We start from the raw sequence: 14,099 nt of genomic DNA, 5'->3' as shown, positions 1-14,099 counted from the left end.
TTCAGATTTGATGTAAACCAGTCCCTTATGATTATACAGTAGAGGAGACAAATAGATTCAAGGGATTAGATCTGGTAGACAGTGCCTGAAGCATTATGGGTGGAGATTCATAACATTGTACAGGAGATAGTGTGCAAAATCATCCCAAAGAAAAAGAAATGCAGGAAGGGAAGTGGTTGCTTGAGGAGGCTTTACAAATAGGTTAAGAAAGAAGAGAAGTGGAAAGCAAAGGAGAAAGGAAAAGATATACCCAACTGAATGCAGAGTTTCAGAGAAGAGCAAGGAGGGATAAAAAGGCTTTCTTCAATGAACAATGCAAAGAAATAGAGGAAAACAATATAATGGGAAAGACTAGAGATCTCTTCAAGAAAATTGGAGATACCAAAGGAACATTTCATGCAAGGACAGGCATAATAAAGGACAGAAACAGTAAGGACCTAAAAGAGGCAGAAGAGATTAAGAAGAAGTGGCAAGAATACACAGAAGAACTCTGCAGAAAGTGTCTTAAAGACCACACACAATGATGTGATCACTCACCTACAGCCAGACATCCTGGAGTGTGAAGTTAAGTGTGCCTTAGAAAGCATTACTATGAAAAAGGCTAGTAGAAGTGATGGAATTCCCACTGAGATATAATCCTAAAAGATGATGCTGTTAAAGTGTTGCACTCAGTATGTCAGCAAATTTGAAAAACCCAGCAGTGACCACAGGACTGGAAAAAGTCAGTGGTCATCCCAGTTTCAAAGAAGGGCAGTTTTCAAACTAATGAAAAATTGTGCTCACTTCACATGCTAGTACGGTTATGCTCAAAATCCTTCAAGCTAGACTTCAGCAGTACTTGCATTGAGAACTTCCAGATGTACAAATTGGTTTTAGAAAAAGCAGAGGAATCAGAGATCCATTGGATCATAGAAAAAGCAAGGGAATTCCAGAAAATCACCTACTTCTGTTTCATTGACTATGTAAAAGCCTTTGACTATGGATCACAACAAACTGGAAAATTCTTAAAGAGATGGGAGTTCTAGACTATCTTACCTGTCTTCTGAGAAACCTGTATGCAGATCAAGAAGCAATAGCTAGAACCCTGCATAGAACACTGGCTGATACAAAACTGGGAAAGGAGTATAACAATGCTGTGTACTGTCACCCTGTTTATTTAACTTATATGCAGAGTACATCATGCAAAATGGCAGATTGGAAGAGTTAGAAGTTGGAATCAAGATTGCTGGGAGAAGGAGGGCCGCTTTTCAGCCTGAGTAGACCAAGACAGTGCTACGTGGGTTGGGTGGATGGCTGGGGGATTGGGCTGGAGAGGAAACATAATAAATTAGGAAGAGGATGGACAGGACAGTCTGGATGCTTGAACCAATGTAGGGAGGGTTGATGACTGCAAGACCCGAGCAGCATCATCCTTTATACCAGAAAGCTGGCGGGCACTATGGGGGAGAAAACAAAACAAGAAGAAAGTGGAGGAGGTGCTAGAAGAAGAGGAAGAAGAATATGTGTTGGAAAAAGTTCTAAACCATCAAGTGGTAAAGGGCAAAGAGGAGTATCTCCTAAGCCAGAAGAGAACCCGGATTGCCCTGACCTCATTGCTGAGTTTCTGCAGTCACAGAAAAGAGCACACAAGACTGAAAAAATCACAGGGAGGTAAGCACAAAGCTGATTCTGATTCGGAAGAAAAGGGGGAGGAGAGCAAACCAAAGAAGGAAAAAAAAAAAAAGTCAGAAAAGCCACAAGGCTTTGCCTGGGGTTTGAAACCCGAGTGGATTACTGGAGATACAGACTCCAGTGGAGAACTCATATTCCTGATGAAATGAACTCTAATGAGGCTGACCTGGTCCCTGCCAGGGAAGACAATGTCAAGTGCCCACAAGTTGTTGTACCCTTCTATGTGGAAAGGCTGACATGGCATTCTTACCCCTCAGAGGATGATGACAAAAAAAAATGACAAGAATTAACTCTCTTGAATTACCAGCCCCTGTCATATCCAACTGTGGGTTTCAAGTGGGGAAAGAAGTTCTACTTGTCTTGACACCATAAAGGCGGTTTGAGAAGTTGTCCTTTGAAGAGCCAGTATAGTTTCTGTGCCCTGCAGCAGCCCAAGTGCTTTAAAGCTGTTTCATGCTGTATAGTTTGCACACCCATCCCGGTGGAGGGGAAGGAGTGTCAGTGTTTCAAGGCAACCTGTTCTGAACTTTGCTTTAACAAAAGCAAAGGGCTTCCTATGAAGGGCAAAATGCAGAATGGGGTATGGGAGAGCAAGAGACACTGTAGATCTTCAAAGAGCGACTCCACAACCCACACAACCTTCTTCCCGATAGTGTTAACTCCGCATCTTTACGGCATGGCATATGCCTGTATTTTGTCTGTTACTGGTGTATTATTTGGGGTGGGTGGAATGGGGTGGGAAAGAAGGGAGATGAGTTAGGATCATTTTTGTTAAAATTCTGGGGAATGGTGAAACAAAGGAAAGAACAACTAATGATAATTGGGTTCTGTGTCCATAATATTGTATACTTTCAAAAAATGTCATTGGTAACCTAAATGAGAGACTGTTTAAAAGCTGTGAATGCCTGAAACTTAGAAGCCAAGGTATTCTCTGCCTGAGCTTGTTGTTCCCAACAAAGAACTAAGAAGCTACCAAAGCTACCGTTTAGGGGATGGAAATTGGTTGAGGAGGAAAAGTTTTACTGGAGTGTATACACAGGCATATCATTATGTCTTAGAGGTGCTAATTCATGAAACTGACAAGCCTTTCTTTTCCTATTTTGAAGTTATAAATATCAGCTTCTCCATCCAAGCCACTGGTGAAGTATTTAGGGAAGGGCAGAGTGTGGTATAGGAAGGAGGTGAGTAGGGAAAGAAAAGGGCCATTGCTCATGGGGTGGAAAACTCTTGGAGCCTCTGTTTTTTGAACTTTGAAACCATTGGTGGCAGAGTTCAGTCACTGACAGCACAAGTTCAAGAGTTGAATGATTTCAAAAGCCCTGGCCTCAGGAGAAGATTTAATTTTCATACTGGGGCAGTGGTTCACTTTAAAACAAAACAAATTTTTTAATCCTAAGAATGGACTAAAATACAAAATGCTGTCTTGAATCATGAGATCCATCAGTTCCTGACATCGTCTAGACCTTCATCTAGGAAAAATTAAAGTGAAAAGTGAAGTCTCTCAGTCGTGTCTGACTCTTTGCCACCCCATGGACTGTAACCTACTAGGCTCCTCTGTCCATGGGATTCTCCAGGCAAGAGCACTGGGATGGGTGGCCATTTCCTTCTCCAGGAAATCTTCCCAACCCAGCGTTGCCCATGTTGCAGGCAGATGCTTTACCATCTGAGCCACATGTGTTAGGTTTCTGTGAAAACTTTTGTTTAAATGTAAACTTCATAGCAATACTGTCAGTTTTTTGTCTTAATAAAGCTATATAGATTTATTTTTTTAAGTGCTGGGAGAAATATCAATAACCTTAGATATACAGATGACACCACTGTAATGGCAGAAAGCAAAGAGGAACTAAAGAGCATCTTGATGAAAGTGAAAGAGGAGAGTGAAAAGCTGGCTTATAACTCAACATTTAAATAAAGAAGATCATGCCATCTGGTCCTTTCATTTTATGGCAAATAAAAGGGGGGGAAGTGGAAGCAATGACAGATTTCTCTTCTTGGGCTCCAAAGTCACTGCAGATGGTGACTGCAGCCATGAAATTTAAAAATCACTTCCTTCTTGGAAAGAAAGCTATACAAACATAGACAGCATGTTAAAAAGCAAAGACATCATTTTTCTGACAAAGGTCTGTCTAGTTAAAGCTATGGTCTTTCCAGTAGTCATATATGGACATGAGAGTTGGACTATAAGGAAGGCTGAGCACCAAAGAATTGATGGTTTTGAATTGCGGTGTTGGAGAAGACTCTCGAGAGTTTCTTGCACAACAAGGAGATCAAACCAGTCAACCCCAAAGGAAAGCAACACTGAATACCCACTGGAAGGACTTTAGCTAAAGCTGAAACGCCAATATTTTGGCCACCTGATAAGAACAACTGACTCATTGGAAAAGACCCTGATGCTGGGAAAGATTGAAGGCAAAAAGAGTAGAGGGTGACCAAGAATGAGATAGTTGGATGGCATCACCAATTTAATGAACATAAGCTTGTTCAGACTTGGAGAGATAATGAGAGATAGGGAAGCCTGGTGTGCTACACTCCATGGAGTCTCAGATAGTCAGACATGACTTAGTGACTGAACATCAACAACAATCCATCTCTTATATGATAAAAGTGTAGCCTGTGGGGTTTTTTTCTTTCATTTTCTAGTTTTATGGATATAGTTTATGACTTTAGAAATTGTTTTTAAATTATGATTACATTGCAAAGTTTCACTGTTTAACAACTAGTTCTGTTATTGTATTTGCTTCTATAACTTTGTTGAAAATATAACATTTTTTGAAATTTGTTTCTGCAAGTTTTTTTTTTTTTTTTTTAAATTTTTAGTTTTTTATTTTTTAAATTTTAAAATCTTTAATTCTTACATGCATTCCCAAACATGAACCCCCCTCCCACCTCCCTCCCCAGAACATCTTTCTGGGTCATCCCCATGCACCAGCCCCAAGCATGCTGCATCCTGCGTCAGACATAGACTGGCGATTCAATTCACATGATAGTATACATGTTAGAATGTCATTCTCCCAAATCATCCCACCCTCTCCCTCTCCCTCTGAGTCCAAAAGTCCGTTATACACATCTGTGTCTCTTTCCCTGTCTTGCATACAGGGTCGTCATTGCCATCTTCCTAAATTCCATATATATGTGTTAGTATACTGTATTGGTGTTTTTCTTTCTGGCTTACTTCACTCTGTATAATCGGCTCCAGTTTCATCCATCTCATCAGAACTGATTCAAATGAATTCTTTTTAACGGCTGAGTAATACTCCATTGTGTATATGTACCACAGCTTTCTTATCCATTCATCTGCTGATGGACATCTAGGTTGTTTCCATGTCCTGGCTATTATAAACAGTGCTGCGATGAACATTGGGGTACATGTGTCTCTTTCAATTCTGGTTTCCTCGGTGTGTATGCCCAGAAGTGGGATTGCTGGGTCATAAGGTAGTTCTATTTGCAATTTTTTAAGGAATCTCCACACTGTTCTCCATAGTGGCTGTACTAGTTTGCATTCCCACCAACAGTGTAGGAGGGTTCCCTTTTCTCCACACCCTCTCCAGCATTTATTGCTTGCAGATTTTTGGATCGCAGCCATTCTGACTGGTGTGAAGTGGTACCTCATTGTGGTTTTGATTTGCATTTCTCTAATAATGAGTGATGTTGAGCATCTTTTCATGTGTTTGTTAGCCATCCGTATGTCTTCTTTGGAGAAATGTCTATTTAGTTCTTTGGCCCATTTTTTGATTGGGTCGTTTATTTTTCTGGAGTTGAGCTGCATAAGTTGCTTGTATATTTTTGAGATTAGTTGTTTGTCAGTTGCTTCATTTGCTATTATTTTCTCCCATTCAGATGGCTGTCTTTTCACCTTGCTTATATTTTCCTTTGTTGTGCAGAAGCTTTTAATTTTAATTAGATCCCATTTGTTTATTTTTGCTTTTATTTCCAGCATTCTGGGAGGTGGATCATAGAGGATCCTGCTGTGATTTATGTCTGAGAGTGTTTTGCCTATGTTCTCCTCTAGGAGTTTTATAGTTTCTGATCTTACATTTAGATCTTTAATCCATTTTGAGTTTATTTTTGTGTGCGGTGTTAGAAAGTGATCTAGTTTCATTCTTTTACAAGTGGTTGACCAGTTTTCCCAGCACCACTTGTTAAAGAGATTGTCTTTACTCCATTGTATATTCTTGCCTCCTTTGTCAAAGATAAGGTGTCCATATGTGTGCGGATTTATCTCTGGGCTTTCTATTTTGTTCCATTGATCTATATGTCTGTCTTTGTGCCAGTACCATACTGTCTTGATGACTGTGGCTTTGTAGTAGAGCCTGAAGTCAGGCAAGTTGATTCCTCCAGTTCCATTCTTCTTTCTCAAGATTGCTTTGGCTATTCGAGGTTTTTTGTATTTCCATACAAAGCTTGAAATTATTTGTTCTAGTTCTGTGAAAAATGTGGCTGGTAGCTTGATAGGGATTGCATTGAATTTGTAAATTGCTTTGGGTAGTATACTCATTTTCACTATATTGATTCTTCCAATCCATGAACATGGTATATTTCTCCATCTATTAGTGTCCTCTTTGATTTCTTTCATCAGTGTTTTATAGTTTTCTATATATAGGTCTTTAGTTTCTTTAGGTAGATATATTCCTAAGTATTTTATTCTTTTCGTTGCAATGGTGAATGGAATTGTTTCCTTAATTTCTTTTTCTACTTTCTCATTATTCGTGTATAGGAATGCAAGGGATTTCTGTGTGTTGATTTTATATCCTGCAACTTTACTATATTCATTGATTAGCTCTAGTAATTTTCTGGTGGAGTCTTTAGGGTTTTCCATGTAGAGGATCATGTCATCTGCAAACAGTGAGAGTTTTACTTCTTCTTTTCCAATTTGGATTCCTTTTATTTCTTTTTCTGCTCTGATTGCTGTGGCCAAAACTTCCAGAACTATGTTGAATAGTAGCGGTGAAAGTGGACACCCTTGTCTTGTTCCTGACTTTAGGGGAAATGCTTTCAATTTTTCACCATTGAGGATAATGTTTGCTGTGGGTTTGTCATAAATAGCTTTTATTATGTTGAGGTATGTTCCTTCTATTCCTGCTTTCTGGAGAGTTTTTATCATAAATGGATGTTGAATTTTGTCAAAGGCCTTCTCTGCATCTATTGAGATAATCATATGGTTTTTATTTTTCAATTTGTTAATGTGGTGAATTACATTGATTGATTTGCGGATATTGAAGAATCCTTGCATCCCTGGGATAAAGCCCACTTGGTCATGATGTATGATCTTTTTAATGTGTTGTTGGATTCTGATTGCTAGAATTTTGTTGAGGATTTTTGCATCTATGTTCATCAGAGATATTGGCCTGTAGTTTTCTTTTTTTGTGACATCTTTGTCAGGTTTTGGTATTAGGGTGATGGTGGCCTCATAGAATGAGTTTGGAAGTTTACCTTCCTCTGCAATTTTCTGGAAGAGTTTGAGGAGGATAGGTGTTAGCTCTTCTCGAAATTTTTGGTAGAATTCAGCTGTGAAGCCATCTGGACCTGGGCTTTTGTTTGCTGGAAGATTTCTGATTACAGTATCAATTTCCGTGCTTGTGATGGGTCTGTTAAGATTTTCTATTTCTTCCTGGTTCAGTTCCCAATTTTCTACCTCACCAGTACTCATCATTATCCTTTAAAAATACTTATGATTGCATAAGTTTATCTTTTCTTTCTCCCGGGAAGTATGCTTCCTGGAAAGTATACAGGTGTTATTTTTGGGTCCTTGCTTATATTTTAATGTATATATGCAATCTCTAAATTTTAATAAAACATTAGAAACTCTATCTTCTGCAAATTAGTGTTGTGAAGGATTGATGTGATGTCAATGTATATTAATTTCTTTTGCAGATATTATACTTATTAATTTCCCATCTGCACTCAATTTTTTTTCTCATTTTTCCCTGAGATACAGAATATTCTCTAGTAATGGCTAGGTATGGACTTACTGTTTTCCCTTCTGGAAATTTTGTTACATGTATTTTGAATCATCTTACTCTTTTATACATAGCTTCTCTTTTCTTCTTTCTCCTTTTGCTTAATTCTAGGAGAATTTGATGAATTTTTTTATTAGTCTCCAATTTTCTACAATATCCAGTGTGTTTATCCAGATTTTTTTAGTCTGACATTTGTGCTTTTTGTTCATATGCAAACCTGTAATATATCATAAGATCAATGGTTTTTATTTTATACCATTGAGAGGGCCACTCTTATTCACTAACACACACGAAAAAGAGGATACTGTCAGAGAATGTATACATTGCACTTGGAGAAAGAAGTGTTCACATTTATCCTAATCTTATTTTGTTGGGTTATAGATTCTATGATCAGTAAAGTCTTTGTTAGCAAAGTTGCTGAGGGCCACAAGCTATTTTGGGGTGTTCATCAGGTCAGTATAGATTCACCAGTTTTTTCTAACCAGTTCCCACTGGGAGTGAGATTGAGATTGCACCATATGCTGAGCAACAGTAAGCACCAAAGGTGGGACTGCTGCCTAGTAAACATAAGGTCTGACATTTTTATAGGATCTCTGTTGTGGGTTGAATAGTGTTCCCTAAAAATGTGTGTTGAAAATCTAACCCCCAATGACGGTGAATGTGACATTATTTGGAAACAAGGTAGTTGTAGACATAATTCTATTAATATGATCTCATTAGGCTGTGCCCTAATTGAAAAGATTGGAGTACATATAAAAAAAAGAAACTTGGGCATCAAGACCCACAGAGAGAAGAGAGTGTCATGTGAAGATGCAGACACAGAGCAAAGATGGCCATGGGAAGACAGAGACAAAAACCTGAGTGATGTGTAAAAGGCCAAGGAAGGCCTGAGATTAACATAATCTGAAAAAAAAAAAAAAATCAAGAAGACATCCTGCCTCAGAGGCTTTGGAGGGAACATGTTCTGCTGACATGTTGATTTTTTACTTCTAGACTCCAAAACTGTAAAAGAATAAAATTTATTGTTGTTCTGAGCAATCCAGTTTGTCACACGTTGTTATGGCAGCCCTAGCAAACATCACCTTTAAGATCTGCTTTCTACACAGCTGCTTCATGATCTTCTCTTTCTTACAGCAGTGTCTTCTCTGGGTTCAGGCTCTGTGTATGGTTTGCCTGTGCCCTCTCCACATTTTCTCATTTTCTTACTTTCTACCTAGTGAACACCTAACTTTTGTTGTATGCACTGTTCTGGTTTCCAGCAAGGATACAGATTTTTCCTCAAATCTTATTATACCTTTCTTCATTTCAATTGGGTGTTGAAAATCTGTCTTCAACCTTTTTAAAAGCAGATGGAAACAGCCTAGTCCTCCTTTCTGAGATATGCCCAGAAAGTAGAATTTCTGTCCTGCAACTCTTGAACCAAGAGCTGTTGCTTGCAAATCACCCTCTATTACAAGAAAAATTGACTCTGGATCCAAGTGGGTGTCTACATCTATGTGAGCCATCCCATTCATGGGAGTTTAATATGATTTTCCTTGGGAAAGAAACAGAATTGGAGTCAGGTAGACTAATCTGAGCTTTTGATAGTGTATAATAAGTTATTCCCATCTGACTATTACTTTCAGAAAAGCACATGCAATTCTGATGGTTCTATAGATTTTTACATCTTGCAGAACCTCACCAGACTGCCTCAGAATTAGCCACCCACTAAGCATCACTTTCAAAGGGGTCTCCACTCTAGATTTGCCTCTAATTTCTTATTAAAATATAAAATTACATGTGTCCCACCAGTGTAATTTTTCTTTCCTATTTATTCAAACAGTTTGCATCTCCTGAAATATTTTTCCCTTATCTTGAGTAATTCATTATGTACTTCCCTGTAACAAATGGAGTTTTCCTGCAAATATTCCTTGAAACTTTCTTACGAAATAAGCATTACAACCAATTATTAGAGATAATCTGTAAGACCTTATTGATACTTTGACACCATGGGAACACTCCAGTGATGGGTTTACTCACATTTACAGACATCTTTGGCACTTGACTATGTGAGATTTTGTAGACACGTGATAGAGAATGATTTCCTATGGTACTCAGGATAGCATTCATACATTAATGATGTCCCAATGGGAAACTCAGTTTCATTGGTTTGGATATTCAATTTGGCAAACTGGAAATGATCTAGGGCATTACAGTGACCTAGGGACCAAAAGCTCAAGAACATAAGAGTTTAAAAAAAGATACCTAATGCCATTCTTCTTTCTCTAGTATTAGATTTGAGGTCACACAAAATAAACTTTTATTTTGGAAAGATAATGTACCTGTAATCTTTGAAGATAATGTGCCTGTGCATGTATCCATTAGAAAACAAACTATCTGGAAGTCTGTTTTTCTATCTGGACCTTCTATTTATAGCATTTACTGTAAAAGACAGCTCCCATTCAATGTTCCACATTTTCAGGGAGACAGAGAGAGTGTTTCTGCCCAGCTTCCACCTGGTTTGGTGTCTGTGTACTTCAGTGCATCAAAACCCCAGTAGAGGGCTTATAAGCATGAATGCAGAACTCAAGATGTTTTCTGAAACTTGGAAGCAATCACTAGCTTTCTAGTTCTGATTCCTAGGAAGGCCATTGCAAAACAATGAGGTAATAAATATTATCTCCTCAAAATGAAACCAACAATAACAGCAAATCTACAGTTATTATAAGAAAACATGGTTTGATGTGTATGTTGAATAAAAGTCTAGCTTTAGCTTTAAAACCCTGTGCCTATAGCTCTAGGCTCAATGAGTAAAGACTCACTTTGTATTCAATTAGCAGGAAATCAAAAAATGCATATATACTTTGAAAAATAGAAATCATTTCCATTTTGTTTTGATAATTTCTCCTTTAGTTTCTACTGAGCTCTCCTCTTCTTCCCTTTCAATTTTTTTTTCATATAGTGAAAGTTATGCTAGATACAATTCTGCACCCAGACAGTTCTGTCTGAAGATTTGCAAACCAATTTATCATCTCGTCAACATAATTAAATACTTATCCTCAATATGAAAATTTGATTTATTTTCAATATATTTCAATTTATTTATCCTTTACAGGATATATTTTGATCTGTATTGCCAGTTTCTTTTTTAACTTAGAATTTGAATATTAGGTATAACTAGATTCTAGTTCAAGGAGTTTCCCCTTATAAATATAACCTATTGGACAGAGGAGGCTAGTAGGTTCCTAGTCCATGGGGTTGCAAGAATTGGACTAAATCACCACTGCTGCTGCTTCTGCTGCTAAGTCGCTTCAGTCGTGTCCGACTCTGTGCAACCCCATCGACGGCAGCCCACCAGGCTCCCCCATCCTTGGGATTCTCAAGGCAAGAACACTGGAGTGGGTTGCCATTTCCTTCTCCAATGCATGAAAGTGAAGAGTGAAAGTGAAGTCACTCAGTCGTGTCCGACTCTTAGCGACCCCATGGACTGCAGCCTACCAGGCTCCTCTGTCCATGGGATTTTCCAGGCAAGAGTACTGAAGTGGGGTGCCATTGCCTTCTCCACTATCAAAGGCCAAATGAACATGAAGATGGTCTGGCAGATCTCCAGTCTAAAAAGTCTGCCTGGTAAAATAATGGCTGCCATCTCAGTACAGGTTATTGTTATTGTTCAGCCGTACAGTCATGTCTGACTCTTTGCCTCCCTGTCCCTCACCATCTCTAGAAGTTTGCCCAAGTTCATGTCCATTGCATCAGTGATTCAATCTAGCTATCTCATACTCCAACTTCCTCTCCTCTTTTTGCCCTCAGTCAGGTGAAAAAAAAAAAATCTCAGAATTTATATGATTCCCTCTTGCTTTTAATTCAGGGAATCTAAACTAGGTCTCTGTATTTGTAAACAGGCACATTAGGAAACCCCATGTTGAAACCATGGTGTTTATGGAGAAGAGTGAGGGCAAAAATGACTTGAGTGTCTGTTCTTGGTCTGTTTCTTTCGAGAACCGCTCTTTTCTTTCAGAGATCTCCAGCAGTGAATATGTCATGTGAAAGAGTCACTTCAACAATCCCCTTTCTCCTTCTGTCTTCACTTTCTGAATGTTCATGTCTTCGTGGTGTTGATTACCTTAGGAAACCTTCTCCAGACCTTAGAAATACATTCTTATGCATTTTCTCATTGAATTTATGTTTCTTTGTTTTTTCTTTTTTCTTTTCACCAGAGAAGGAAAACTTCAACAACTGAAATTAGTGTAAAGCTAAGGAGCAAGTCAGCCTTCTATTCACTTAGAATTTGGTTCAGATGGTAAAGAACCTGCCTGCCAACTCAGAAGATGCAAAAGACCCAGGTTCTACCCCTGAGTCAGGAAGATCCCCTGGAGAAGGAAATGGGTACCCACTCCAGTATTCTTGCCTGAAACATTCCATGGACAGAAGAATGTCTGGCTCAGTCTGTCGGACATGACTGAGCATGCACACACATAGCCCATATTGGCTAAAACAATCTTTGTGTTTAGTTTACAATGTAGTCCAATTTTCATAGGGAATGCACAGCATTCTCCAGCCAAATAGGCTATTAACAATTTTGCATGCTTTGTTTTCTGCTGGTCTGTGTTTCTCGCCAAAATCTATGAAGATGGTCAATTTACCCCAATTTAGGTTCAACGATATTTTCTTTAAGTTCCTATACTTTGATAACATTTTGCTTCTAATTCTAATTAGATGGATTTCCTGGTGGTCCGGTGGTTAAGAATTATCTTCGCAATACAGGGGATTTAGGTTCCATCCCTGATTGGGGAACTATGATCCCACACACTATGTAACAACAAGGCTGAACACTGAAATTGCTGAGTATGTGTCTCTGGAGCCCACGTGCCACAACTAGAGAGACTGCATACCACAGCTACCAAAACCTTGTGCTCTGGGGCCCAAGCACAGCAACTATTGAGCCGTGGCTTCACAACTAAACAGCTTGTGCACAGCAGCGAAAAACCCCACCTGACTCTACAAAGATTCCTCATGCTGCAGCCAAGACCTGACAGAGTTAAATATATAAATAAAATAATCAAAAAGATGTAATGTATAGCACAACACCCGCTTCCTCAATCTGCAATGCAGGAAGCCTAGTTCAATCCCTGGGTCAGGAAGATCTCCTGAAGAAGGAAATGGCAATCCCCTTCAGTATTCTTGCCTGGAGAATACCATGGACAGAGGACCCTGGTGGGCTATAGTCCATGGGGTCACAGAGAGACACGACTGAGTGACTAGAACCAAAGATCATCAGAATCTTACATGTTGATGTCTCTTAAAACTGTTTATATTGATTTGGCATTTAATTTTGTCAAGTGCACAAATAAACACCACCTTGTGATTACGGAAATTTGGAGAGTCTTGTTTAGATATTCTGAAGCCTTTTGGAACATGGGGTAGTGTGCACTAAGCTGGAAGTGTGCAGAGAGGGGCAGGACCTCTCCAGATTCCTTTCCCCTGGCTGTCACTAGTGCAGCAGATGGTGCTCTCCCCAGTGAGGCTGAAGCTCATCCCTTTCCAGGTGCAGCTCACATGTATAACTTACTTCTTTTCCAAAAGGAAAGGCTTCCAGAGGTTTTCCTCTGTGTCTCCAACTAAGGATATCTGGTTGATTTGGACACAAAATTTCTGGAAAGAAAGTAAAAGGTATGTTTTATTGAAGAGTTTTCACCAGAGGTAATCTGCAGTCATAGGGTGCTATGGTTGGTACTACCTAAAAACACAGAATGGACTAGATCAACTGAGATTTCAATCTCAATTTTTACTTAAAACTATATAAAAGAAATTGCTTGTCCTGAATCTTCCAGGCTTTTAAGTATTCTGAATAGAGAAATTTACACCTTTAGTTAAGTACCAAAACTTTTAAAGAAGCAAAAGGATCTCTTGGAGGGTAAGTCATTCATTTACTCAATGTATATTAATTGAGTACTTATTCTGTGTCAGCCGTTCTTCAGGGTCTGGTGATAAAATGGCGAAGAACATAGATAAATTCCTTGTCTTCCAAGGAGCTTACATTCTCAGGAAAGATTTCTACGTATGTATTCCACACATACTAATCATCTAATCATTGCATATTGGAGACTCATGTTTTAATCAGCTTATTGTTCCTTAATCTATCAGCATAATTACCTAGATACAAGTTCTGAGAATTTAAGGAGTCTTAAACAGCTCAGCCGGAAAAGGTGATAGCACCCCACTCCAGTATTCTTGCCTGGAAAATCCCATGGACGGAGGAGCCTGGTAGGCTGCAGTCGATGGGGTATCGAAGAGTCGGACAGGACTGAGCAACTTCACTTTCACTTTCGTGCATTGGAGAAGGAAATGGCAACCCACTCCAGCGTTCTTTCCTGGAAAATCCCACGGATGGGGGAGCCTGGTGGGCTGCCCTCTACAGAATCGCACCGAGTGGGACACGACTGAAGCAACTTAGCAGTAGAAGCAGCAGCAAACAGCTCAGCCTGTGTAATG

General features: G+C 39.1%; 1 protein-coding gene and 1 pseudogene across 1 annotated transcript in view; one reads left to right on the top strand and one right to left on the bottom strand.

The window, feature by feature from the left end:
- Window positions 1-1,012: 1,012 nt before the first annotated feature.
- Window positions 1,013-1,951, top strand: LOC138415931 (chromobox protein homolog 1 pseudogene; annotated as a pseudogene).
- An 11,086-nt stretch (window positions 1,952-13,037) lies between these two features.
- Window positions 13,038-14,099, bottom strand: part of CR1L (complement C3b/C4b receptor 1 like) — a 37,895-nt gene continuing 36,833 nt past the window's right edge. Inside the window, 3 exon segments of the mRNA XM_070289235.1 lie at window positions 13,038-13,149; window positions 13,151-13,259; window positions 13,761-13,773. Coding sequence (XP_070145336.1) covers window positions 13,038-13,149; window positions 13,151-13,259; window positions 13,761-13,773 — 234 coding nt within the window.

This window comes from Ovis canadensis, chromosome 12, assembly GCF_042477335.2.
Source record: "Ovis canadensis isolate MfBH-ARS-UI-01 breed Bighorn chromosome 12, ARS-UI_OviCan_v2, whole genome shotgun sequence".
Lineage (NCBI taxonomy): Eukaryota > Metazoa > Chordata > Mammalia > Artiodactyla > Bovidae > Ovis > Ovis canadensis.
Note: the sequence above shows the minus strand (reverse complement) of the source record. Positions and strands in the feature narration are given on the sequence as shown.